Genomic DNA, 26,069 nt, shown 5'->3' with positions numbered 1-26,069 from the left:
GAAACTAACCCTGCCTACACTTGGATCTCCGACTTCCAGCCTCCAGGACCGGGAGAGAAGGGATGTCTGTTGTTTAAGCACCCCACCCAGTCTGCAGGCTTTGTCAGGGCTGCCACAGCAGATGAGGGCAGGTGCTCTCTACCAACTCTGGGGGAGAGACATGCCAGGGCAGGGGACGGCAGCCCAGCCCTGGGACACCCCCTGACACCCAGACCAGCAGAGCTGGGGGCCCTCAGCAGGCTTAGGGGAGGTGTAAACTGACAAACGCCCTGCAGACTGGTCATGAGCTTGGCTTTTGGAACTCGACATTCACTTTGTTCTTCAGTCGCCCCATGAGAAGTTGAAGCACCGCGGGATCAGGCGGTCGGTGAGCAGGCCGCGTCCCACACCTGGATTCCGTGGCATTTGTCAGACGACCACGAGAGGCGGCCGGTGCCCCTGAGAGCAAGGCTCTGGCTTTCCTTCAGAGTTCCCGGTCTGCCCAGCTGGGGATCTTCTGAAACAACCTGTCCCACCAGTCAGGGAGGGGGACACCTGTGGTGACAGAGCCGCTTTCACAGTCAGGGCTGGGAACACCCTTCCCCCTCCGCACCAAGGGCTCAAGGTCTGCTCAATCCACCGCTGGATTCCTGCACGCCCCCCTCCCCCCAAACCTCACCCTTACTACAGATCTCTGGTGTGGGGTGGCACCTGATGGGAAGGCCACAAGAGGGTCTTCTCCCCCCAACAGCAGAGCCTGGTCCATGTGCCTGCGGCCTATGGAAGGCCTTGAATGTGACCATGACCCCAAGATGCTCTGAGAACGAAACTATCCGGCAACCATGTGCCAGTTTTGAAAGCTCTTGGGAGCAGGACAGAGCCGGGCCCGGGCCGGAGGGATGCAGCTGCAGGGGGCACAGCCTGGTGCAAGGAATCCAGGCCCGAGGAGGCCGCCTGGAGGTTTCTGCCCCAGCAATGGGCTCTTATTGTTATGGGTGGGGCAGGGGGCAGGACGTGGGAGTTCAGGGTGTCAGCCACCGGCCAGGCCACCGCGAGGTCGGTCGCTCGGTAGCCCTGGCCGCAGAGGTGGGGAAAGGCGTCCAAGGGAACTTCTAAACACTCAGCCCCTGGCACGGGCCTCTGCAGCCCTGGCTCTGTGGGTGCCAAGGAGCACTGTGCAGCACTCAGGGACGCTCTCCTGCCCACCTGGGCCCGGGGTAGACTCTGACTCTGCCCCGGCAGGGTCAAGGGGCAGCCTCTGGTGCCGCAGCGGGTGTCCCACGGACACGCAAATGCAGCGCAGAGACCTCACTGCAGCAGGGCCCTCAGCAAACAAAGCCGGTTTAGCTCTTGTCATTTTGGGGAGCACTGTCTGACGTGGGGTGCTGTTCACACAACCACTGGGTTCCCCCCCATTCAGACACTGCCCACTTGGGGCCTTGTCACTGGGCCCCGCTGTGAGTGAGCCAGTGTCTGATTAGAGAGCTTGCAGGCTCTCCCCTTCGGGGCCCACGGGTCCCCTTTTCTCTGCGCTGGAACGTCCCAATCCCCACAGCAGGGGTTTTCATGGTGAACTTGGGATGCCATAGACTTCTCTCTTCCTCCAGAGCCTCCAGCAAATGCCAGAGGGTGGGTGGGCACGTGGGCCGGGGGTCATGCCCACACCTATCCCCACTTCAGTGGGGCCAGAAGAAACCCAAAGGCTGCTCGAGGCTGCCAGCTCGGCCTGGGCTCCCCTTCTGACGCGGCGAGACGAGGCGCCCCAGCCTGACCTCCCCCCGCAATCACAGGACACACCTGGCCCAGCGGTGAGGGGACAGTCCATGACCCTGCCGTACTGGTTCAGAAGGAGCCCACCACCTTGCAGGGGAAGAGGGGCTGAAGACTGCTTTTGATAGGCAGGTCACCTTCTGCAGGGAGACAGAGACGGTTTGGTGCTTATCTTATCTGAAAGGAAATGACCCCGCCCATAGCTGCCGCAGGCTAAGCTGTCCAGCCCTTTCTTAGGTGAGAACTGCAAACACACGGTCACAGATGCTTATCCACATGCATGTAAGATGTGGGTACAGACTTAGAAAACAAACTTGTGGTTACCAAAGGGGAAAGGGGGGTGGACAAATTAGGAGTCTGGGATTAACATAAACACACACACTATATAAAAGAGAGAAACAACAAGGACCTACTGTATAGCACAGGGAACTATACTCAATATTTTGTAATAATCTATAAGGGAAAAGAATCTGAAAAACAATATAAATATATAACGGAATCACTGTGCTCTTCACCTGGAACTAACACGACATTGTAAATCAACTATACTGCAGTCCATCACTAAAACACGTGGTGTCGGGACCGCGCCGCCTCCACAGCTAAGACACAGTAGAAAGGGGCTTATCGCAGGGCTTTCCCTGAACACAGAATATTCTCACACTTTAAAAATGCGGCAACATCCGGAAGAGTCACCGCAGAATGCTGTCGGAATCAGGGGATGGGAAACCCTTGGGTGAGACTTCGAGGAGTTCCAGGAGGTGAACGGGCAGATAACACCTTGACCAAGTAATCAAAGTGAACATCACCGGGAACGGAACAAATCCAAGTCGCCAGCCACCACCAGGTAGGAAGCGAGAACAGGTTTCTGTGAGATTCCAGCCCAAGGTGCAGATCCTGAATCCACTCCCGAGGAAGCATCAGGCAACCCAGGTGAGGGAGGACGTCCTACACAATAACGGGCCTGTACTCTTCAAAAAGACCAGTCGTGAAACACCAAGGAAGACGGAAACACTGCTCCCGACTGAAGGAGGATAAAGAGACATGAAAACCAAGTCCCTTTGCTATCGGCGACCTTATTAGACAACTGGCAAAACCTCAACAGATCCACAATCAGATTTTGTTTCTTACCAGACACACACACATATTTCTTTTTTAGTTGCTTTGCCTTTTTCCTTCTTCACATAACACAATCAGATATTGGCACTGCTCCACGTTACTCTCTGCTTTGGGGAGGTGTACGTGGTCACGCAAGAGACTGTCCTTGTCTTTTGGAAACAAATGCACACTGAAGGATTTAGGAGTTGGGGGCATCAGGTCTGTAACTTACTTTTTTTTTTTTTAAATTTTATTTTTGGCTGTGTTGGGTCTTCGTTGCTGCACACGGGCTTTCTCTAGTTGTGGCGAGCGGGGGCTACTCTTTGTTGCGGTGCGCGGGCTTCTCATTGCGGTGGCTTCTCTTGTTGCGGAGCACAGGCTCTAGGCGTGCGGGCTTCAGGAGTTGCAGCACATGGGCTCAGTAGTTGTGGCTCACGGACTCTATAGAGTGCAGGCTCAGTAGTTGTGGTGCACGGGCTTAGTTGCTTCCCGGACCAGGGATCGAACCGTGTCTCCTGCATTGGCAGGTGGTTTCTTAACCACTGCACCACCAGGGATGTCCCTGTAACTTATTCTTACATGGTTCCAGGAAAAAAATAATTGGAGAGGATAAGTAAAGCTAACATGGTAAAGTGTTAATGATGGGGGGAATCTGGAAAGTTAAAAATAAACGATTGTTGAATTATCTCTCAGTTTAAAAAATTATTATCAAGGCCAAGAGACAAGATGGAATCCTAAAAGGGGAGCTGACCTTGAAGTTCTAACCCTGAGCCTCCTGCTAACAGCTCTGTGGGCTTGGGAAAGTCTCATCAGCTGTGGCTGGAGGGTGATCATCTCTGGGTGAGTCCCCTGGGTTATGGAGGATCAAAGCCTGATCCTTGCAAGACCTCAGGAGCCTGATGCAGCTTGTGATGCCAGGCAATTTCTCTGAGGATAAAGTCTAAGCTGCCCTCCTTCCCCAACGAGATAAAAGTCTTTCTGTAAAGGAAACTATGTCAGGCATTATGATGGGGTCCCAGGGGCCAGGCAGGCGCTTTGTGGGAACTTGCCTGCGACTCTCTCCAGCCTCCTGCGGTGCATGGTTGCATTTCGTTTTATAGATGGCTTTTCCCACTTAACGTTGTATCATACCGTTTAAAAAATATATGACTTATAGAGTTCATGGCCAGTATCTACTGGCAGCATAACACTCCTGGGTGGGGTGTAGTCTATAACTTACTGAGCCCTGACTTTTTGAACACTTAGGTTGCTTTCAAATTCTCATCACTGTGCTGGCTAACAATGCCACGCAAACTCCTTTGTACGTCCAACTTTGCATGTAATTTGGTTTATCTCCTTAGACTAGATGCCTACAAATAGGATTGCTGGGACCAAGGGGTATGAACCAAATATTTTCTACGTGGATTATTCCCACTTACATGGCCAATAATAATGTAGTAAAACGCCAGTTTCCTCTGCATTTATCACATTAGTATCCTGCCTTACTATTTTTTTCCTCTGATTTAATGAGAAAATGGTACCTCACTGTTGTATTGTTTTGAGTATTCATGCTTTTACTATTTCGTCAGAATGTCCTTTGTCCGTTTCTCAAGATATTTGTCAGTTTTTTTTTTTTAAATCAACTCATAAGAACAGAGAGAGCAACCCTTTGTGTTGTCATATTTTAAAATATTTTCCGGGGGACTTCCCTGGTGGTCCAGTGGTTAAGAATCCGCCTTCCAATGCAGGGGATGCGGGTTTGATCCCTGGTCAGGGAACTAAGATCCCACATGCCGCGGGGCAACTAAGCCCACGTGCCGCAACTACTGAGCCCACGAGCCACAACGACTGAGCCCGCGTGCCACTAGAAAACCTGCGTACCACAGCTAAGACCCAACACAGCCAAAAATAGATAAATATTAAAAAATAAATAAATAAAAATAAAATATTTCCCAAGACTGGAAGGTTTGAAGAAGAGGACTGATTTGCAGTCATTTGAAATGGTTAGCGAGTGGGTGCCTGGGCTTCCAGAGGCTGAAGATGAGATTTCCCATGCCAAGAGGTCCTTCAGCAGCAACAAACTCATCCCCCAAAGAAAGACACTGAAGGGTCCTTAGCAATACAGTCTGGGAGGACCTAGGTCAATACATGAACCTGTTGGACAGGTCTTACCAAGTCTCACACCAGCAACATGAGTGCTGACTTCTGACAGGGAATAAACTGTCAAAGTCCCTTTCTAGCTTGGATACAAGTAATTTTCTTTCTTTCTTCTTTTTTTTTCTTTTAAGAAGCAGGTGGATCACATTCAACAGACAAGATGAACAATTCGCTTCCCTTTTATGGCCAGAGAAGGACACATGGGCTTTCTTAGGAGGCCTTCCCTAAGCATCACAGAAAACATCCCTAGAAGTGAAAAGAAAGGTTTCTTAGGAAATGTCTTTTCTATAGGAGCTGCACCAGGTTCTCTTTATCACTTGAAAAATACGTTGTATTCAGTATTTTTCAAAAGAGGGGGAAAAAGACAAGAGAATCTTGCAAAGAAAGTCTTGGGCTCCTTTTCAAGTACACGTGAGCTCCACGCTGCCCACAGCCAACCAGCCTGCCAAGGACGGGGTCTCCGAAATGGTTGGTGGGATCAGGTTGTATGCGGGAGGGGGGAGGCAGCCCCGCTCTCTGTGGGTCTCTGCAGCACCTGAGGCACATCTGAATGGCTTGCTACAAACATTTTGACTTGAACAGCCGAGAAGCAGGCCGTTTAGTTTCCCAGGGACCAGCTGGCCTCCATCCAACAGCTCTGAGACCTGGAGGTCAAGTGACTATTGCAGGCTTGTGACCTCACTGCTGTGACACCCAGGTGACCTGTCTCTACCAAAGTGCTGACTATCTTCAGTCCCTTGGAAAGAACTCAAGTATTTAACAGAGAGGACCTATAATTAGGGCAGCATTTGGTACTCTTATCTGGAGGAAGGAGAAGAGGAAAGAAGCTCTATAAAATTCCTGCCTTGGGTTCACCAGAGGACACCACCAGATGTTTGAATCTTGAAATTACACCAGGAAGGGGCCAACCTTCTTCCATAGATGAGGGTTACTTGGATGAGACCCTTCAATGCCAGGGCAGGACAAGGCCTCGGTTTTCTCTACTCTCAGAGACTCCAGGCCGCTGGCTGCCCTCTTCCAGACCAGCCTCTGCCTCTGACCTCAATTTCAGAGTTGCTGAACTCTGGAAAGAAAGTAAGATCATCTAGAACAGAGATAACAAGAGATTGGGGCCTGCGGTTTAGAGATGAGCAAAGATAAACAAGACTGTCCTTCCTAAATTTTACAGCTGAAGCACTGCATCTGGCAGAGGGCTGGGTGGTCGGCAGCCTGAGAGTGGCTGAATGCACCACACCTAACTCATCTCCCAGCCTGACCAGCTGCTTCCCCCGATCCCCATGGTCAGCAGAGATGGCAGGAACGCACTGAAGCAGGAGGCCAAGGGCCCAGAGTGGCCTCGCCAGCTCTCCAGGTGCTTCCAAGTTACCAGGGCCACGCTCTGAGGGCGAGCTCTGGCCCCTCGCACCTTCCAGGGGCTGCGCTGAGGCGCCCACCTCACTGGGAGGCTATGGCGGGGGCCGCTTCAAAGGGGCGCCCCCTGCGGCGATGTTCAGGACAAGTTCATCTCCCAGGCAAGCCTAGCATCATTCTGCTGGCCCAGGGCTGTCCCGGGACAGGAGCAGACACTGCCCGCTGGGCGCCTGGCCAGGGGTCCAATCAAGACGCAGGGCCCAGAGGGTGGCCAGGGCCACAGGGTCAGCAGACAGGATCCAGGCAGGGGTCACTGGACCCGAGGGAAAGCAGCGTCGCCGCCACCCACCTGACGACGTGGAAAGCCCAAAGCAGGCGGCCGTCTCCGGGGCCGCGCGAGGTGCGGACGATGCTAAGATACAGGTAGAGGGCGATGGCCACCGTCCAGAAGAAGGAGCTGGTGTTGGCGAAGGTGGAGAGCGCGCCCTGCAGCACGCAGTCCCACGAGGGGCCCTCGAAGTCCTGCAGCACCCCGTAGAAGTAGGAGGCGGCCGACAGCAGGTCGGCCAGCGACAGGAAGAGCAGCAGGCGCCGCGCCCGGCTGCGCAGGTCGGGCCACAGGGCGTGCGTGGCCACCAGCAGGCCCGAGCCTAGCGCGGAGAGCGCGCACGATAGCAGCACCACGGCGCGCTCCGACGGCACCAGCTCTGTGGGAGGCGCGGGAGGTGGCATGGTCAGGAGCGGAGCGGGCCGGGGCCGGGTCGCCGCCGCCGCCGCCGCCGTCTGGGCACAAACCAACGAGCCGCTCACATCCCGGTGCCCGCCCCGCCCGCGTCTCGGCCCCTCCCGGGCCCTCCAGGTCCGCCGCCCAACCGCCCAGCGGCCACGCCACGCCCCTATTCCTAGGCCACGCCCACGCCTCCCGCCACGCCCCCGCGCCCTCCACGCTCCACCCCGCGGCGCCCACGTCCGGACCCCGGCCGCGCCCCGCCCCCGCGCCCCACCCTCGCCCTCACACCACGCCCCTGCGTCCTCCACGCTCCACCCCGTGGCCCTCACGTCCCGACTTCGGACCCGCGGCTGGCCCCGGAGCCTTTCCCGCGAGCCCCACCCACGCCCCGTTTCCGCGTCCCTGTTCCCGCGTCCCTAGGCGCTCCCCGCAACCTCCGGCCCCATCCCCAAGTCCCCGCCCCTGACCTCCCACCACACCCCTGGCACCCACGCTCCACCCTGCAGTCCCCACGTCGTCTGCAGCGCCGCATTCCTCCCCCCCACCCCCCACCCCCCGCGCATCCTCCAGAGGCCCCTGCTCTTGCCAGCCGACTAGGACGTTCAGTCCTGGGGAGGGATGCACTGACAGTTTGGGCTAATATTACCTTCTTTCTTTACGGCCAGCATGTGTGCGGGGGGGTGGGGGGGGTATCTTGTGGGGGTGGAGGCAGCCTTTCCACTGGTAGCAACAGCAGCTGTCAAAGTGATCCTCGTTCCTTAAGCAGCCACGCCGGAGGTGTTCGCTGGTTAGGGTGGCGGTGGTTACTTCCTGAACGGGGTGTTTCCAACTTTTCTTACAATGAGCACGCTATTTTTTAAAATAAAGCTTATTGTGTGAAATTGTTTTAAAGAAATTGAAACATTAATTCCCAATTTTACTGGGTTTTCTTTTTTGAAAATTTCATTTTTAAAAATTTGGATTACCATTCACGTGCCGTAAAATTGGCCCTTTTAAATGTACAATCAGTTATTTATAGCATATACACAAGTTTGTGCAACCATCCTCATTATCTAATTCCATAACATTTTTATTGCCTCAAAAAGAAACACAGTCGTGTCAAAAAAGAGGTAACAGGTCCCAAGTGGTGTCGCTTGTGCTACGCGTCACCAAACCAAGACTTTAACCTAACTGCTGTTTCAAGCTCTCCTACGAATGTAATCTTAACCAGTCAGTCCGGAATTTCCCGGTCAGCACTAGTGAAGTAATCCTTCTGGTAGATCCCTGTCATCCCCCAAAGGAAGGCGACCTTGCCTGAAATGCTCAGCTCTTTGCGAGACTCATTTCCTCGTCCCATCTCTTCCTGCCTGTAAAAGTCTTCCCTTTTGTACGGCGCTTCAGAGCTCCTTTCTATTTGCTAGATGGGACGCTGAGTGATTCATGATCGGTGAATAAAGCCAATAAGATCTTTACAATTTACTCAGTTGATTTTGTTTTTTAACAGTAGTCACTCCCCCCGCCCTCCGTCCCCCGAAACTACTAATCCACCTTCTGTGTCTATGGATCTGCCTCTTCCGGGCATTTCACAGAGGTGGAATCCAATAGGTGGTCTTCTGTGACTGGCTTCTTTCACTTAGCTTGTTTTCAAGGTTCATCCACGTTGTGGCATACATAAGTGCTTCATTCCTGTCTACGGCTGAATAATGTTCCATTGTATGGATATCCCACATTTGTTTTCCATTTATCAATTGATAGCCATATTTTGGCTATTATAAATAATGCTGCTATGAGCATTCATATACAAGTTTTTGTGTGGACATATATTTTCAGTTCTCTTGGGTATATACCTAGGAGTGGAATTGCTGGGTCATATGGTTACTCCATTTTTAACTTTTTGAGAAACTGCCAGACTTTTTTCCAAAGTGGCTGCACCATTTTGTATTCCTACAGCAATGTATGAAGGCTCTAATTTCTCCACATTCTCCTAACACTATTTATCATCTGCTTTTTGATTCTAGCCATCCTAGTGGTGTGGTGTTTCATTGCGGTTTTGATTTACATTTCTCTAATTAATAGTGATGTGGAGCATCTTTTCCTGTGCTTACTGTCCACCTGCATATCCTCTCTGGAGAAATGCCTGTTCAAATCCCTTGCCTATTTTTAAAATAAGTTGTATTTTTGTTATTGAGCGATAAGAGTTCTTTGTATATGATGGATACTAGACTTATCAGATATGTGATTTACAAAAATTGTCTCCCCTTCTGTGGGTTGTCTTTTCTTTTTTTTTTCTGTGGTACATGGGGCTCTCACTGTTGTGGCCTCTCCCGTTGCGGAGCACAGGCTCCGGACGCGCAGGCTCAGCGGTCATGGCTCACGGGCCCAGCCGCTCCGCGGCATGTGGGATCCTCCCGGACCGGGGCACGAACCCGCGTCCCCTGCATTGGCAGGCGGACTCCCAACCACTGCGCCACCAGGGAAGCCCTGTCTTTTCATTTTGATAGTATACTAGGAAGCACAAAATTTTTATTTTGACGATGTCCAAGTTACCTATTTTCCCCTCTGGTGGTTGTGCTTTTGGTGCATTATCTTTGCTGTCATATCTAAGGAGCCAGTGCCTAATCGAAGCTCATGAACATTTACACCTATGTTTTCTCTCTTCCCAGAATGGCACAACTTTGGTCACTGTAGCTTTCTGTAGTACGTTTCGAAGTGGGGAAGTGTGAGTCGTCCCACGTTCTTGTTCTTTTTCAGTATTACTTTAGCTGTTTGGTGCTCCTTGCAATTCAGTATCAATTTGAGAATCAGCTTTTCCATTTCTGAAAAAAAAAATCCAGCTGGGATTTTGGTAGGGATTGCATTGAATCTGTATATAAACTTGGGGGAATAATGCTATCTTAATAATAGTAAATGTTCTTATCTATGTCCGGGGGATGTCTTTCCATTTATTTAGGTCGTCTTTAATTTCACTCAATGATGTCTTGTAGTTTTCAGTTTGCATTAGATTTGATTTTGCATGTGATTCATAAAAGGCAAAGTTTATCATCTGCATAGATTACCTTTTTGCACCTAACTTTTCAAAACATTGTGTTACGAACTATGCATACTGACAAGTACCTAAAACACAGATGTACAATCTGATAAATAATTATAAAGCAAATACCCACCCAGAGCAAGAAATACATTACCAGCCCACCAGAAGCCTCCCCCCAAGCCTCTTTCTTCCCCCTTAGTCATTTTTTTTTGCTTTTCAAAAACCATTCATGTATGCATCCCTAAACAAAATAGTACAGCTTGACTGTCATTGAACTTTTTTTTTTTGGCCACGCCATGTGGCTTGTGGGATCTTAGTTCCCCATCCAGGGATTGAACATGGGCCCTCAGCAGCAAAAGCGTGGACTGCCAGGGAACCCCCTGAGCTTTATATAAGTGGAATAACACCCTATGTTCCCTTTTGTGTCTTCTATTTTTTTTTACATGTATTTTTAAAAATTTTAATTGAAATAGTGTTGATATACAATGTTGTGTCAGTTTCAGGTGTACAGCAAAGTGATATATATATATATATATATATTCTTTTTCTTACATTCCCTTCCATTATAGGTTATTACAAGATATTGAGTATAGTTCCTGTGCTATATAGTAGGTCCTTGTTGGTTATCTATTTTATATGTAGTATTGCGTATATTGTAATTCAAAACTCCTAATTTATCTCTCCCCCCACTTTCCCTTTGGTAACCATAAGTTTGTTTTCTATGTCTGTGAGTCTATTTCTGTTCTGTAAATAAGTTCATTTGTGTCATTGTGTCTCTTCTTTTTTTGCTCAAATTATTTTTGTGAGATTCATCCATGTTCTCACACGAAGCTGCAATTCTTTCATTTTCATTGCCATATAGTATTCCATCATATAAATAAAATATTTATTCATTCTACTGTTTCTGGACATGTTGGGTTGTTGGACAAGCAATGCTGGAATGAGCATATATTCTCTTTTAATCAGGAAAAAAGTTACTAGGGACAATTCTCAGCAGCTGGAGCAAGCGTATTCATGGACGTTGCTCTGCAGAGGTCGAAGAGCAGCTGCTTTCCTTCCGAGTCACTTAGGAAGCCCCTGACCTCCTCCTGAGAGGACCCCAGACCGTGAACAGACCCGGGCTGTCAACGAAGCCTCTCAGCTCTTTACTGGCCTGAATAGTTCTAAGCTCGGATTGTGCAACCAGCCTCAGCTTTGGCACATGGCCATGCAAGAGACTGGAATGGACTCTTCCTGGATCAGAGTCATTTAATCCTTAGGGTATTGTGGGGACAACAGGGCACAGGAGAGGTCTTTTCTCAAGCATCTCGGTCACAGATCAAGCCAGACTATATCTTTCCTGCTTTACTGAGATGAAACCCCTTTGCCCACCTCCCCAGGTGAGCCCTTGGTAATTTTACAAAGTAGTTTGATCAAGAGAATGCTTGGTTTTCTCTGCACTGGAAAACAACATTCAAATAATGGTCACACTTCCCACTATAGGGAAAGAACGGGAAAGACATTCAATGATACAGCTTCAGATCACTTAGATTTAAGCTTGATGCTAATTTTCCGTAGTCCGATTGCACCGATATTGCCCGGATGGGTGCAGGGACTAAGCAGGAGGTGAGAATCACGACTCCCAAGTTGCTGGGTGCCCTTAAGCCACATAGTGTGGTTTCCACCAAAGGGAGCCAGGGGCTCCGGATGCCCTGGCTCTCAACAGAGTTCCCAGGCTCTGCTTTTCCCATCCCAGGGGGGTTGGTCCTCCAGGGAGGCATGACCCAAACAGCAGACCCAGAAAAACCCCAGGCTCCAAGCTTCCACTGATGGTTCCTGCCCATATCGAACGCGATGTCCTATGAGCCATATTTTAAATTTCTGGTATCTCAGTCCTCCCTCTCCCTCTCCTTCCTTGGAGGAATTGGTAAGAAACCCAGAGGGATTCTTCTTGTGACCCTGAGTCATCTCCCTAGTGTCTGCGCCAAGCCAGCCGGTCCTTGCCTGCTGCTGCATGTCCAATGTCCCAGAGGCCATGTCTAAAGGTCCTGGCACATCATGACAGGCCCCCTTGCCCTGCAGTAGCCCTGGCTGCAGAACTAAGGGGCCCAGCCCCAGAGAGGCCCCATGGCCGTGCCCAGCGGTTCGGGAGTAGATTGGCTTCTCCCCTGTCTTCCCACCCCAGTAACTGGCACAAGATTCTTCTCCTCTGACAACGGCAAAAGGGGTGGCAATTTGGAGTCTCTAAATTGGAGGGGCTGTAAATGATTTTCTGAGCTCAACTCCAACCTAAGTAACAAGCCATGTATGTGATTTTTAACACTAGAACAGAAGAGGGACTTTTCCTCACGTCACTGGTAGAAATGTGGGCTGGTCACCTTTCTCATTTCCCTCTTTGAAGGTAAATATGGCTCATCTTGCCCTTTTCTACGTAGGTACCACAGAAAACAATGGCCACGGAAAAGGAACCTGGTTCACGTGGGCCCCTCTCCATACTCCCCGCTCCAGCATCCCCAAAGGAGGTAGTGCAGCCCCTGGCATGCTCATGTGACCATTGGGCCACACAGATGGAAGACCAGGACGACCTGACCAGCCACGTTTGTGCAGTTGTTACCCATCAGGGTTCTTGGCCTCCTTGATCAATAGAAATTGATCAGAGGCCAGACAAGAAATTCAGGCAAAGCTTTACTGGGGCTTCTGCTGCGGCAGGGAGGTTGCAAGAATAAGCAACAGGTTCCCTTGCTTGCTTGCTTCCTGGGGGCGGGGGGCGAGATGGCTCCTCATATGGGGTGAGGGGAGGGGCGTGTCCAGGGGTCTGGCCAGAAGGTGGCTTAGGTGGTCTGCCCACCCCTTTGGTGGTGGTGTGTGCAGGGGGCATGCGCAGTACCCTCTTTTTGCTCCCGGCTCTTCAGAAGTGGCAGTTGGATTTTTGGTCTTTTGTATCTTATTGTCCATAACAGCATGCACACAGCTATTTTTAGTCCCTTATAGTTTCTCTGTATTTTGTAGCTCGAGGAGACATTTGTCCAGGTGCAAACACTATAGCAAAGGGTCCCAGGACCCAGCCTGTTGCACAGTCGGGGCCTCTTCTTCAAGGGGCACAGCTGGTGGGTGTATTTTCCTACAGATGAGACACTGAGGTCTCAGTGAGATGTGTTTAAACCCTCCCCCCTCCCTCCCCATCACCTTGAGCCTTTCCTCTCCCTATCCCAAAGTCCCCAGCTTGCTGTGTACCCCGCCCTCCTGCCTGCAGAAACCCTGAAGACCCTGCTTCTGCCAGGCTCTTACATTGCACCAGCTCTCGGAGTAGCCACCACTGCAGTTCCAGCTACCTGGGCCAAATTAAAGAATAGCCGAGCCACTGAAGGGAAAGTCTACTTTCCTTTGTACCTCTCTACTTGGGGACTCACTTTGCAGGTGGGACTGGCTGCAAGTACATTACTGGTACCAAGAGAGTGTGGAAGACCCAGGTTCTAGCCCTGCACCTCTGTCCTGGCCTCGTTGATGGGCAGGATTCTAAAGATCTCCCCACTCAAGATTCCTGTGCCCTGGTCATGTCATCAAACACTAATCCAGGTACTGCTGTGAGGGGATATTGAAGATGGAATTAAAGGTTTGTTATGGTCTGAATGCTCTCACTCCCTGCCACCTCCACCCCTCACCAAACTCATATATTGAAACCCTAAACCTCCATGTGATGGTATTAGCAGGTAGAGTCTTTGGGAGGTAGTTAGGCATAGATGTGGTGTGAGGATGGAGCCCCCATGATGGGACTGTTGTCTCTGTAAGAAGAGGAAGAAACACCAGCGCTTCCTATCTCTGTCATGTCAGGATACAGCAAGAAGACAGCCATCTGCAAGCCAAGAAGTAGGCTCTCTCCAGGAACGGAATCTGCCAGCACCGTGACCTTGGACCTCCAGCCTCCAGAACCATGAGAAATAACTGTCTTCTGTTTAAGCCACTCAGTCTGCGGTATTTTGTTACAGCAGCCTGAGCTAAGTCAGGTCCCATGTCAGTGGCCCCGGAAGATACGAAGATGATCCAGGTTAGCCTGAACCCTCTAACGGGCGGAAAGTTTTCTTTGGCCAGTAGCAGAAGAGGAAGTCAGAGAGGGTTGAAGCGTGAGGGAGATTCCATACGAGGGAGATTCCGCGTGAGGACCCAGCTGCCAGCCGTGACGTTGTGAGAGGGCCTGTGAAATGCTGCTGGGGATGAGAGAGACCCGAACACCGCCAGCCACATGAACGAGCTAACACAGCCGCCAACGCTGGAGTGTGGGACCCTGAGCAGAAGACCCGTTGAGCCATGACGGACTTCTGACCTGCAGGGTCTGTGAGATAATAACTTGGTGCTGTTCTATAAGCAGCCAAGTTGGCGTAATTTGTTACAAAGAAATAGAAAACTAATACACCACATGACCCGAAGGGGCTCCTTAACCTTTCTAAGCCCCCATTGCCTCATCCAGAAAACAAGGACAGGAAATCCACAGGGTTGGGCTGCCCTGGTGGCGCAAGGGTTGAGAGTCCACCTGCCGATGCAGGGGACACGGGTTCGTGCCCTGGTCCGGGAAGATCCCACATGCCGCGGAGCGGCTGGGCCCATGAGCCACGGCCGCTGAGCCTGTGCGTCCGGAGCCTGTGCTCCGCAACGGGAGAGGCCACGACAGTGAGAGGCCCGCCTACCGCAAAAAAAAAAAAAAGAAAAAAAAGAAAATCCACAGGGTTGTGCTGAATAAGGGACTTTGGGGCTTGTAGACAGAACCCTGGAGATGGGGCTAAAAGGCCCAAAGTTGCTAGTTGTGTCACCTTGAGTGAGTTACTTAACTTCTAGTCTCAGTTTTCGCACCTCTAAAATGGAGCCAAAAGCAGCTATTTCCTTAGTAACTGAGGGGTAGGGGGCTCATGGCCATCCAGCCAGAGACTACATTTCCCAGAACCCCTTGCAAGGAGGTGTGGTCACCTGACCAAGGCCTCACCAATGAAAGGAGAGTGAGGCATGTGGGCTTCTTTGAGGGTGGACCTTAAAACATGGCACATGCCCTCCGGGTCCTGCCACCTCCTATGACTGGAACAGTGAGGTGCCAGCCACACAGCTTCAACAAGCAGACGGGGAACATGACCTCCAGGATGGTGGAGAAAGAAGACGGAAAGAACCCAGGTCCCTGAGCGAGGGGGTTGCTGAGTCACCCACTGACCTCGCATGTGAGAGAGAAATAAACATGTGTTTCCTTATAGCCTTGGGGGCCTCTTTGTTACCGCAGCCTGATCTCTGCCTTAACCAATTCAAGCAACTAATACAGTTAGTCCCCCACATACGAACCTTCAAGTTGCAAGCTTTCAAAGATGCGAATGTGCATTCAGGCGTGAGTGACATTGCAGCTGGCCCTCCGTCTCCTATTGCTGACGGCCCTTCAGCTCCACCATCTCCCACCTCCAGTCAGTAACTCTTCTTGCCTGTTCACTCGATGCCAGCCCCTGGATGCCAGCTGTTGTACTGGACTACTGTACTTTTTAAGGTACTGTATTGTAAGATTGAAAACGTTTTATTTTTTGTGTTTGTTTTTTATGTATTATTTGTGTGAAAACTATTATAAACCTGTTAAGAGTACAGTACTATATAGCCGACTGTGTTAGTTGGGTACCTAGGCTAACTTGCTGGACTTACGAACAAATTGGACTTACAAATGCGCTCTCGGAACGGAACTCATTCGTATGTAGGGGACTTACTGTACAGGGAAAACAGGTCCAAGGGTGGCAGTGAAAACTTGGGGATGCCATGTAAGCGTTGATTAGCCCAGAGCCCCCTTTTCACCCAGGATTTTGTTTTGTAAAATGGAGCTATTATACAAATCCCAAGTGATTTGTCAGTGCTTCTAAATAAATATTATTTAAAGAATATTCTAGCAGTTCAGTGAATCAAGGGATTCTAGTAATTTATTCATTCCACAAATATCTGTTGAGCCCCTACTAACTGCCTGAAGATATAACATTGAACAAAACAAAACACCCGCCTTCAAGGAGTTTTCCTGCTGGTCAGGAGAGAGATGATAAACAACCAACAAATATATAGTGTGTCAATTAGCAACAAGTGTGGGAGAGAAGAGTAAATAATGGGGCGCTGGCATGCTGGTGGGGGTGATGAGAGTGCTCTGTACAGGCGTGCAGAGAAGATCTCCCTGATGGCGTGGCATTTGAACAAGATCCTGAAGTGAGGAACTGAGTCCTGGGAGACCCAGGGGAAGAACATTCTAGGCAGAGGGAACAGCATGTGCAAAGGCCCTAGGGAGGACCATAGTCTATGCTGAGGGAACAGCAAGGAGCCTGCGGACGGGGAGCAGAGGGCAGAGAGGCAGGGCGATCGTGAGGGCCCCGTAGTCAACGTGAGGACTTCAGCGTTTCACACTGAGCGACACGGGAGCTGAGCAGGGGCGTGCCGTGAGCTCCCTGTAAGGAACAAAGCCCGGCTTAGGGGCTACTGCGTCATCGAGGTGAGGGATGATGGAGGCAGAGGTCATGGCTATGTTCTAGATGCAGAGATGACAGGGTTTACAGAGGGGTCAGATGTGAGTGTGAGCAGATGAGGAGTCAAGGAAGATTCTAGACTTCCAAGTGGAAAGTCGGAGTTGCTCTTCCCTGGAGGGAGCAGACGTATGGGGAGCCATGGCAGGAGCTCGGTTCTGGATGTGTTCCATTCCCTCTGGATGAGCCAAGTGGTGGGGGGAGGTCGGAGTTCGGGGAAGGTCCTACCTGGAGATAGAAATCTGGAAGCAGTCGGCGTAAAGATCGTGTTTAAGCCATGAGACCTGAGAGCTCCCAGGGACCAAGTGCAGAAGAGACATCTGTGGAGGGAACCCCGGGCACTGCAAACTAGGGTGAGCCAGTGTGACCAGAAAGACGTCGTTAAGCAGGGCCTCTTTTTATTGTGGCAAAATATATGTCATAAAGATTGCCATTTTAACAATGTTGCAGTAGACAATCCAGTGGCACTGATAAGCTTCACAAGACTGTGTCACCATCACCAGTATTTCCGAAACTTTTTCATCACCCCAAACAGAAACTTTGTACCCCTTAAGCAATAACTCCCCATTGCCTCTTCTCCCCAGCCCTGGCAACATCTACTTTCTGTCTCTATGGATTTCCCTTTTCTGGACATTTCACATCAGTGGACTCAGACAATAGGTGTCCTTTTCTACATGGCTTCTTTCACTTACTAGAACGTCTTCAAGGTTTATCCACGTTGTAGCATGTAATGGCACTTCATGTCCTTTTATGGTCAAATAACATCCCATTGGATGGATATTTTGCTTATCCATTCATCTGTTGATGTACACTTGGGTTGTTTCCACCTTTTGGCTATTGCTGCTATGAATAAGCAGTGACTCTTTTTTTTTTTTTTTTGCGGTACGCGGGCCTCTCACTGTTGTGGCCTTTCCTGTTGCGGAGCACAGGCTCCGGACGCGCAGGCTCAGCGGCCATGGCTCACGGGCCCAGCGGCTCCGCAGCATGCGGGATCCTCCCGGACCGGGGCACGAACCCGTGTCCCCTGCATCGGCAGGCGGACTCTCAACCACTGTGCCACCAGGGAAGCCCCAGAGGATTTCTTTTGCTCTATAAAAAAGGAGTATAGGCTAACCTAGGTTGAGAACTTGGCTTTAAAGTGAACAGAATTAAAAGAAAACTTTCAGTAATAAACATTATATCTCAGGCAGGAAATGTTGTTCTATATTACATATATATTCAACAGGAACATGTGACCTAAATGTTGAGCACGTACAAGCTGTGCTATGCCTTGTTCATCACCTGTCTCTCTGTAGAAAGCGCACTTGATAAAGGCAGAGACCTGTTCTGCATAGAGCATGGTGTCTGTCACACATCAGGTCCTTGGTCAGTGTTTGTGAGACAATTGATGGGTGTATGGAACAGTCAGATGACAGTAGCTGGAGTCCTAGTGAGGGAAGCACAGTGGCCCTGGCTGCCTTTCTAAGGCAGGGTTCTTACCTGCGGGCAGTAACCTAGAGGGTGACCAGGTGTGTCTGTTTTTACCAACTTCCCACAGGAGTTAAGCAGTTCCTTTACTTACCAACCTGGAAAACAAGTCCCAGAAGTCTGCGTTTTTCTTGTTTTTTTGTTTTCTGTTTTAGCAGTGCCTGTGATTCTGTGAACAATAGAAATCACAAATATTTTCATATCACGTTGCAGGTTTCTCAAAATACCACTCATGCTCATCACTGCTTTTAAATTACAATCGTCATTAGAGCAGCTGCTGCTGGATCTTATTTAATGTGCCACTAGGGGCACATGTACCACTGTAACAAATTTGCTTTTATCAACTATTTTGATAATTATATTACACTATATTTATTCTGCTTTGTAATCCATGTATTTTTTTCGCCTTTATCTTTCGGGTCTATAGGCGTTGGTAGATGCGCAGAGGGGTCACGGTATAACCAAGGTCAAAAGCCTGCTCCGAAGGCTTGCCCCGCTTCCCCCTGTACGGTCATCCCTGGTCATCACGTTCCTGGTTTCAGATTCACACCCAGACTCCAGGTCCTGACCCGGCTATTACTGCCGCCTCTCGCCACCAGGAGGCGCTGCTTCCCCCGTGTCAGATGAAGCCCAGGGGCAGATACAGGGTTTCTTCCTTCCATCTTTGTCCTTACCGGGGCTGGTAACGGAACCTCCTGCAAGTTTTTTTCCTATTCTCATTCTCTCCTCCCCCAGGTCCCTCTCTTTCCCTCCCCCATCCAGTCTCTCTTTAAAAACAAACAAACAACAACGAAAAACTTTGTTATGGAAAATTTCAAAATGTTTAAAAGTATACGAACCCCCAGGGAGCTATGAGCCGACTTCAACAGTCTTGTTTCACTTACATCCTACCTGGGGAACTTTCTAAGTGTGCAGATGCTCAGGCCCCACCCAAGATGGGGGAAACAGAGTCTCAGGGCTTACAAAGCTCCCAGGCCGTTTGGGAACCACTGTTACAAACCTGGCCCCGCCTCTGGGATGCTCTCCTACCTCCAGCCCAGTGTGGGTCTCACAACCTCCTCAGCCTCCGACCCCTCCCCCCCAACCCTAGGTCTTTTCCCATCTCTGACCCAAATCATCTAGCTCACATCATTCCTCTTCCTCAAGCCCTGCAGGACTCGGGCACAGCTGGCCCCTGTCCTCTGTGTCTATCTGGAAGCGAGGATTCAGTAACCAAGCCTCACGCCCTTGAGCAATCTCCCAGAGCCCCATTCTTCTGGCTCCCAGGTCTTTCGATGCCTCTTCCTGTGGCTAGAGAACAGACCCCAGGGTCGATCATTTCTCGGCTGGAAAGACATTAAGCTATTAAAACGATTTTGAAGTGTCCAGAAAAATCCCAGTGACAGGCTGAACAGTGTCACCCCCTCCTCCCCCCACAAATCCATACTTGAAGTCCTAACCCCCAGGACCTCAGAATGTGACTGAATTTGGAGATAGGGTCTTTAAAGAGGTAATTAGGTTAAAATGAGGTCATTAGGGTGGGTTCTAATCCAATATGACTGGTGTCCTTATAAAAAGGGGAAACGTGGACACAGACAGGCATAGAAGGCAGAGCATGTGAGGACACAGGGAAAGGACGGCCATCCACGAGCCAAGGAGAGAGGCCTCAGGAGGAATCAGCTCTGCTGACATCCTGATCTCAGACTTCCAGCCTCCAGAACTGTGAGAAAACAAATTTTCTGCAGTACTTTGTTAGGGCAGCCCTAGCAGACTTATACAATCCCCAAATAGATACAATTCACAAAACCTGCAAAACCCCTCTCTGACTTCTGATGAACCAGTTTCTGGCCAGCCCCAAGCACTGGATGCGGGTTCTCTATTTGTAGGTGTCCCCTGGGGGGCCCTGGGTTCAGCGGGAGGGAGGATTCTGGTCCCACCCAGCCCCACTTGCCCCGACCCTCTGGGTGGGTCGGTCCCCATCTTTTGCTGCAGCACCTGCTCTGTGCCAGGCCCTCTGGGGAAATGGGCACCAAGTCCTGATTCCGCACTGGGTTAGGAGTTCGAAGTGGGATGACCAGATCCTCATGACCTGCAGCCTGAAGGCCTGTGGAAGCTGTTAGGCAGAAGCGGCTCCACAATTCATAGGCCTGGCGCAAAATGAAAATGCGGGCCCTTGTTCAAAAGTCGTTACTAATTTCAATTTGGCGACAGCCCAGAGGCAGGCTCTGCTAAGCGCAGGGTCCTGTGTGGCTGTACAGGTTGCACTCCCACGAAACTGGCTCTGCTGTTAGGGAACAGCTAAGGGAAGAGCGAGGCCAGTGCCCAGGGCACAGTGATGTCACCGGGAGCCACTGACTTATCACAAGGGCTGCAAACCAGCTCCCTGCCCCTTGGATCTGAGGCTTGCGGAAGCTTCCAGACAATAACCTGAGGGAGACGGCTTCTACGCTGCTTCTGCATTAATAGTTACTAGTTTCATCTCTTCTCTCCTATCTGGGTTCCGTCGTTTAGGAGTGACTTCAAATAGAAAGAGACAGTCTTCAAAGTTTGTCATTTAGAGATGGGATAATCTGTGATTGCCATGGCCTGATGCTTTGTTGTAGAATGATGTCTCAAGGATCCTGGGGATGGGGAGAGGTGGGACCAGCCTGAACAATCACTACAGAAATACTTCAGGGGCACAGAGCACCTCTTGGCTAGAGTACAAGGGCCTTCATGTTTGGTAGTTTACTTTAACGTTTCCAGTCCCACTGAAGAAGGATGGAGGCATTTGTCCAAAGTGGTCTCAGGTCATGTCCAGTGAGAGGCGCACAGGATGAAGAGTGAGGGTCCCCCCGTTTCCTTCCTCCGGGTAGGCATATCGGTTAGAGTTTGTGAGTTTCAAACAATGATTGGGACTCTGGTGCACTCATATCTATTGGAAAATAAGGCAGCTCCTAGGATGGCAGGAATACTAAGGCCCAGGATGGGGCCAGGGAGCTTGGGGGACCCAGGGGGCCAGAGTGATGCCCCTTTGAAGGTGTGCAGTGGGACCAGTGAACTGCAAGCATGCCTCATCTGCACCCCAAGCTCACAAAGACTCACACTGGCCAGGGGAGCCCCCGGACTGCATCTAGTGGGATGAGCGGTTTTCCCAAGGACTGGGCAGGTGCTGCTAGAAGAGGATGCTGGGCAGCAAAAACCCCCAATGCCCACTAGTCCTTGGGCATCCCTGGTAGTACCCTGCCAAGTGGAGGGCATGGACTAGGCGCTGAATTAATACTTTCATTTTGACTGGATTCCCCATCATACCCACCAATTTTAACCGTGGATCCTTCGGAGAGCCCCAGAAAAGAGTGACAAAGGTCATTTCGGTTTTTTCCCCGCTTAAATGTATAACAGCTACAGTTTATAGATTATTTTGTGCGTGTGCGAGCACAAGCTTGGAAAGCAGAAAAGAATTTGGTTTTAAATCTTCCAGGAAATCTCAATCTAAATTACATCAGTTCTCATCCGTGCCTCAGTTTCTGATCCAGAAAGTGGGACTGTATTACAATGAACTCTCCCTAATGTGTGACTCAGACACGGGAGAATTCAGGGTTCCTACTGGGTTTTAAGAGCTCTGTAGGGTCCCTCTGGCCATACAGACAAATTAGGGAACAAAATCATCCTGCAGTTCGTTTGTTGAAAGGGCCCTTAATTATCAACTCATCTCAGAGGCACCATCTGATGCCTCGTCTAAAGAAAGTGTATTTTTAAAGGCACTGGTTGCGTAGATGTGTTTAAATATAAATGTAATACATATGTGTATATACATATATATATACACATTTTTGTTTTTAATAAACTTTTTATTTTGGAATAATTTTAGATTTACAGAAAAGTTACAAAGGATAGCACAGAGAATTCCCTCATATCCTTTATCCAGTTTCTTTTAAATGTTAACGTTTTACACAACCATGGTACAGCTGTTAAAACTAAGAAATTAACATTGGCAAATGTTAAAGATCTTTCTTGGGTTTTCTAGTTTTTCTACTCATGTCCTTCTTCTGTTCCAGGATCCAATCCAGGGTACCACACAGCATTCTGTCAAATATATATGTTGTAACTTTTTTTTTTGACATAATCATGGATTTACAGAAAATTGAAAAGATAAAAAGGGTACAGAGAGATCCTGTGTACCTTTCAGCCAGTTTCTCCCAGAAGTAACACCTTGTGTAACTATAGGACTATACTGAAACCAGGAAATTGATATTAGTATGATCCACAGAGCTTATTAAATATATATGCATATATATTTTTAATCAAATATATATTTTTAACCCTCACTTTGCCTCACAGTCAAGAAGATCAAATACTTTCCCCAAAAACATAAAATTTGCATCTAACTCCACCTGCCTCCAAACGCCAAGTCCAACTATGAAATTCTTGATCCCTCTCTCCGACCCACCAACTACAAACTAGAATCTGCCCATTCGTTCTCAAAAGCAGAAGTGCACTCTGCCCCGGGTCTGGATATCCTCAACTTACTGGACTTTGAACTCCCCAAATTCGGGGCCAGGGTGCATGCGTGCACACGAATGTGTGTGTGTGTGTGTGTGAGAGAGAGAAAGAGACAGAGAGAGAGACAGAGAGAGAGAGAAGTAGCTCTCTTTGTCCCAATATATTCTAAACTCACAACATCATCCCTCCTGTCTCTGCAGGAGTGGAGATAAAGAGCTAGATGTATATCCCACTACATTTCTTCTATTACTATCAAATAGAAAGACGACAGAAATATTCTATCCATCTGCTCTAAAGACTGCATAAGTGAATTCAATTGCCACAAAGACATCAGTTTTATCCAAGACCCGCAGGGAAGCAGAGACTGTCTGCTGTTTCTGTTTCCTGACTGATTATCCAGGAATGTCTACAGGTGACCTCTGCCTGTCAGAGAAGGATGATTTTTCTTGTTTCTAGCTAGGTAGGAAAAGAGGTTACTTTGCAAATAATTTTACCTGAACTCAAATTCATAGCCTAGTTAGATCATAATCCAAGGGTGTGGTCCCTTTGTCTTAGAAGTTCAAGGGTTGGTGGTTGGAAAAGGCAGGCATTCTTTACTTCAGCCTAAAACTGGGGAAAAATGTAAAGATTTCAGCTCATAAGCGATCCCAAATGCTGCCTCGGTCAAAACTCCCGTGAGGGATTGGGGCCCGCTCTGTCACTGCAGCCGGCATCCCAGGCATTCGGTGGCCCCGCTGCAGCCCACGCACTGCTGGGTGGGGGTGGGGCGTGGCGCAGCAGAGGGGGAGCTGTGGCCACATGGGCGTGGGCGTGGCCGGTGCAATATGCATGACAAAGGGACCATCTCTGAAGCCAGCCCCTGGAGCAGAGGAGGAACAGAACAGTCCCCACAGGAATCCGCTTTGGCTGCTTGCTTTGCTCTCCAGCAGTAAGAGAAAGAGGACTGGCTTAGGCTGGAGGAGGGGCCTATCCGCCAGAGTGTGTCAAGACCAAGGGTCAATTCCAAATCCCAGAAAACCTCTCTAAGAGCCCTCTGGGTCTTATAAACTGGTCAGAATGGAAATAGGTTCCTCTCTCCTCCAGCGTTTGGAAGCACTGAGAAAGGCAAGACAGAGCTAAGGGATGGGGTCCAGGTGGGTGGGCACAAGCAGGGGAGGTGCCCTGGGAGGGTAGCAGCAGGGGACATGCAGAGGCTGGGGGGGGGGTCACAGCAAGCGCTGTCCTTGGTCTGCATGAAAGTTACCCATCGCTTCCTGGACCTTGGAGGCTTTGTCTTAGTCATTGGGGTCAGAGGCGTCAGCCACTGTCACGTGGTTTCTCCTCAGGGACATGGGTGAATGCCTATAAGCACCAGGTTGGAGAACAATGGAGAAAATCAGTGGGACAGAGAACCGGGGAACTCACAGCTCAATGTCAATGAGCACGGACGCCAAGGGCAGAAAGGCAAGGACCCAAGGCTGGTTTAGCAGACTCTGGGGAAGTGCAGGGCCCCTTGATGAGTTATCTGGGGCTCGTGGTCCAAGACCTGGAAGAGCCACCACTGTGTCTTGGTTCTCCATCTTCTGGTGGCTTGGGTCGAGTTCCTGTGGCCTCACAGCTCACTGGACCCAAAGCTGGCATCGGTAGGTGGAGCTGGTGGGACCCAGAGAACCGAACTGTTGTCTCAGCTGAGCTCCCTTAGAGGAACCTTTCTCATCAGCCACCAGAGCAGAAAACACCACCAGCTTCTCATCCTTATCAACTTCCTGGGCCCGGTTTCAGCTGAAAAGAAAAACTCTCCCCAAGGCAGACACATCTCCTAATACCCACACAGGAACATTCTCCAAAGCGTATGACTGCATTTGAAATTTGCCTCATGCAGAGAGAGAGTGGAGGGTATTCACGTTCAAATCATTCGGCAAAGCGGGTCCGCAGGACAGTGACACCACCCTAGGCCCATCTCTAAGGACACTAGCCCGCGGTTAAGAGTAGAGTCTGGGGACTTCCCCGACAGTCCAGTGGTTAAGATTCCGCCTTCCAATGCAGGGGGTGCAGGTTCGATCCCTGGTCAGGGAACTAAGGTCCCACATGCCACAGAGTGCAGCCAAAAATTAAAAAAAAAAAAAAAAAAAAAAAAAAAGAGTACAGAGTCTGGAGCCAGACTTGGGCTCTTGGGCCCTCTTTCTATCAACTGCGTCCTTTGTTACTTTAAAAAAAAAAATCTATTATTATTATTTGGCCACGCTGTGCACCTTGTGGGATCTTAGTTCCCCAACCAGGGATCGAACCTGTGCTCCCTGTAGTGGAAGCGCGGAGTCCTAACCACTGGACCACCAGGGAATTCCCATCCTTTGTTACTTCTGCTCTTTGTACTTCTGTTTCTTCTCTGCAAGACAGGGATAACAACGGACTCTTACTCCTGAGATAATACATTTAGGATGCCTAGGACAGGGCTTCACACACAGAAAGTGCTCATAAACACTGGTGATCGTCATTCCTACGTGCAAGCTTCTCCCAGCCAGAAACCACCCATGGCCCAGGCTGTGCGCCTTTTTCCTTCAACACCCGTGAGCAGGCCAGCTCTGGTGGCCGGAGAGCTTGCTTCCCCGGCAGCCCTTACCAGCCGACACGGCGGGGCAGAGCCTCCGACGTCCTGTCCCGGCGTCTCACGTGGCTCGAGTGTCTTGCCTGTTTCTTCCCTCTTGGGCACAACAACGTGCAGCACTTCTAGGGCAGTATACTTGCTGATTGCTTCCTTCATTATTACTCACAACAACCAGCTAAGACACTGCCAAAGAAACACTCACAGCTGGCCCCGCTGATGACGGCGTGCAGGCCTGTCCTGCCTCTCCCTAAGACCTGCGGATAAAGAAATGTGGGGAGGAAAGAGAGACTGGGGGAGAAAGCTGAGACCGGCAACACATCCCAGCAGGGCAGGCCCTTGGCCCACTGTCCAGGAGAAAAAAACAAGTCAGCACTTCACTGGAAGAGAAGAAGTTTGAAAATGACGGTAGTTTAAAATCCGCATGTCTGGGCTTCCCTGGTGGCGCAGTGGTTGAGAACCCGCCCGCCAATGCAGGGGACACGGGTTCGTGCCCCAGTCCGGGAAGATCCCACATGCCGCAGAGCAACTAAGCTCATGCACCACAACTACTGAGCCTGCGCTCTAGAGCCCGCGAGCCCCAAGTACTGAAGCCCGCGCATCTAGAGCCCGTGCTCCGCAACAAGAGAAGCCACCACAATGAGAAGCCCGCGCACCGCAACAAAGAGTAGCCCCCGCTTGCTGCAACTAGAGAAAGCCCGTGTGCAGCAAAAGAGACCCAATGCAGCCAAAATAAACAAATTAATTAATTAAAAATAAAATAAAATCCACATGCCTACATGAAAAGGAACAGAATAAAGCGGCACTGGCTGCTCCCCGATCCCCGGCACTGGGTAGACTGGATCCGTCAGAGTTCTGGAAGAGGAGGCATGGATTAAGAGATGTATGTCAAGAAATGGGCGCATGTGATGGCAGGGGCTGGTAGGCCAGGCTGAAATCCACAGGCTGGAGACTCCTGGGCCGGAGCCGGCGCTGCTGTCCACACACGGAATT

The 26,069-nt window shown here is 50.1% G+C and overlaps 1 protein-coding gene and 1 long non-coding RNA gene across 2 annotated transcripts in view; both read right to left on the bottom strand.

The window, feature by feature from the left end:
- The window catches only part of SLC2A5 (solute carrier family 2 member 5), a 59,747-nt gene extending 52,509 nt beyond the window's left edge, over positions 1-7,238 (bottom strand). Inside the window, exon 1 of the mRNA XM_033432862.2 lies at positions 6,680-7,238. Within this exon, the coding sequence (XP_033288753.2) occupies positions 6,680-7,062 (383 nt within the window). The 5' untranslated portion in view covers positions 7,063-7,238. The remainder of the gene's footprint in view (positions 1-6,679) is intronic.
- Positions 7,239-22,136: 14,898 nt separating this feature from the next.
- Positions 22,137-26,069, bottom strand: part of LOC117202348 (uncharacterized) — a 25,029-nt gene continuing 21,096 nt past the window's right edge. The window contains exon 2 of the long non-coding RNA XR_007478469.1: positions 22,137-25,333. This is a non-coding gene — a long non-coding RNA (uncharacterized LOC117202348). The remainder of the gene's footprint in view (positions 25,334-26,069) is intronic.

Source organism: Orcinus orca, chromosome 1 (genome assembly GCF_937001465.1).
Source record: "Orcinus orca chromosome 1, mOrcOrc1.1, whole genome shotgun sequence".
Lineage (NCBI taxonomy): Eukaryota > Metazoa > Chordata > Mammalia > Artiodactyla > Delphinidae > Orcinus > Orcinus orca.
Note: the sequence above shows the minus strand (reverse complement) of the source record. Positions and strands in the feature narration are given on the sequence as shown.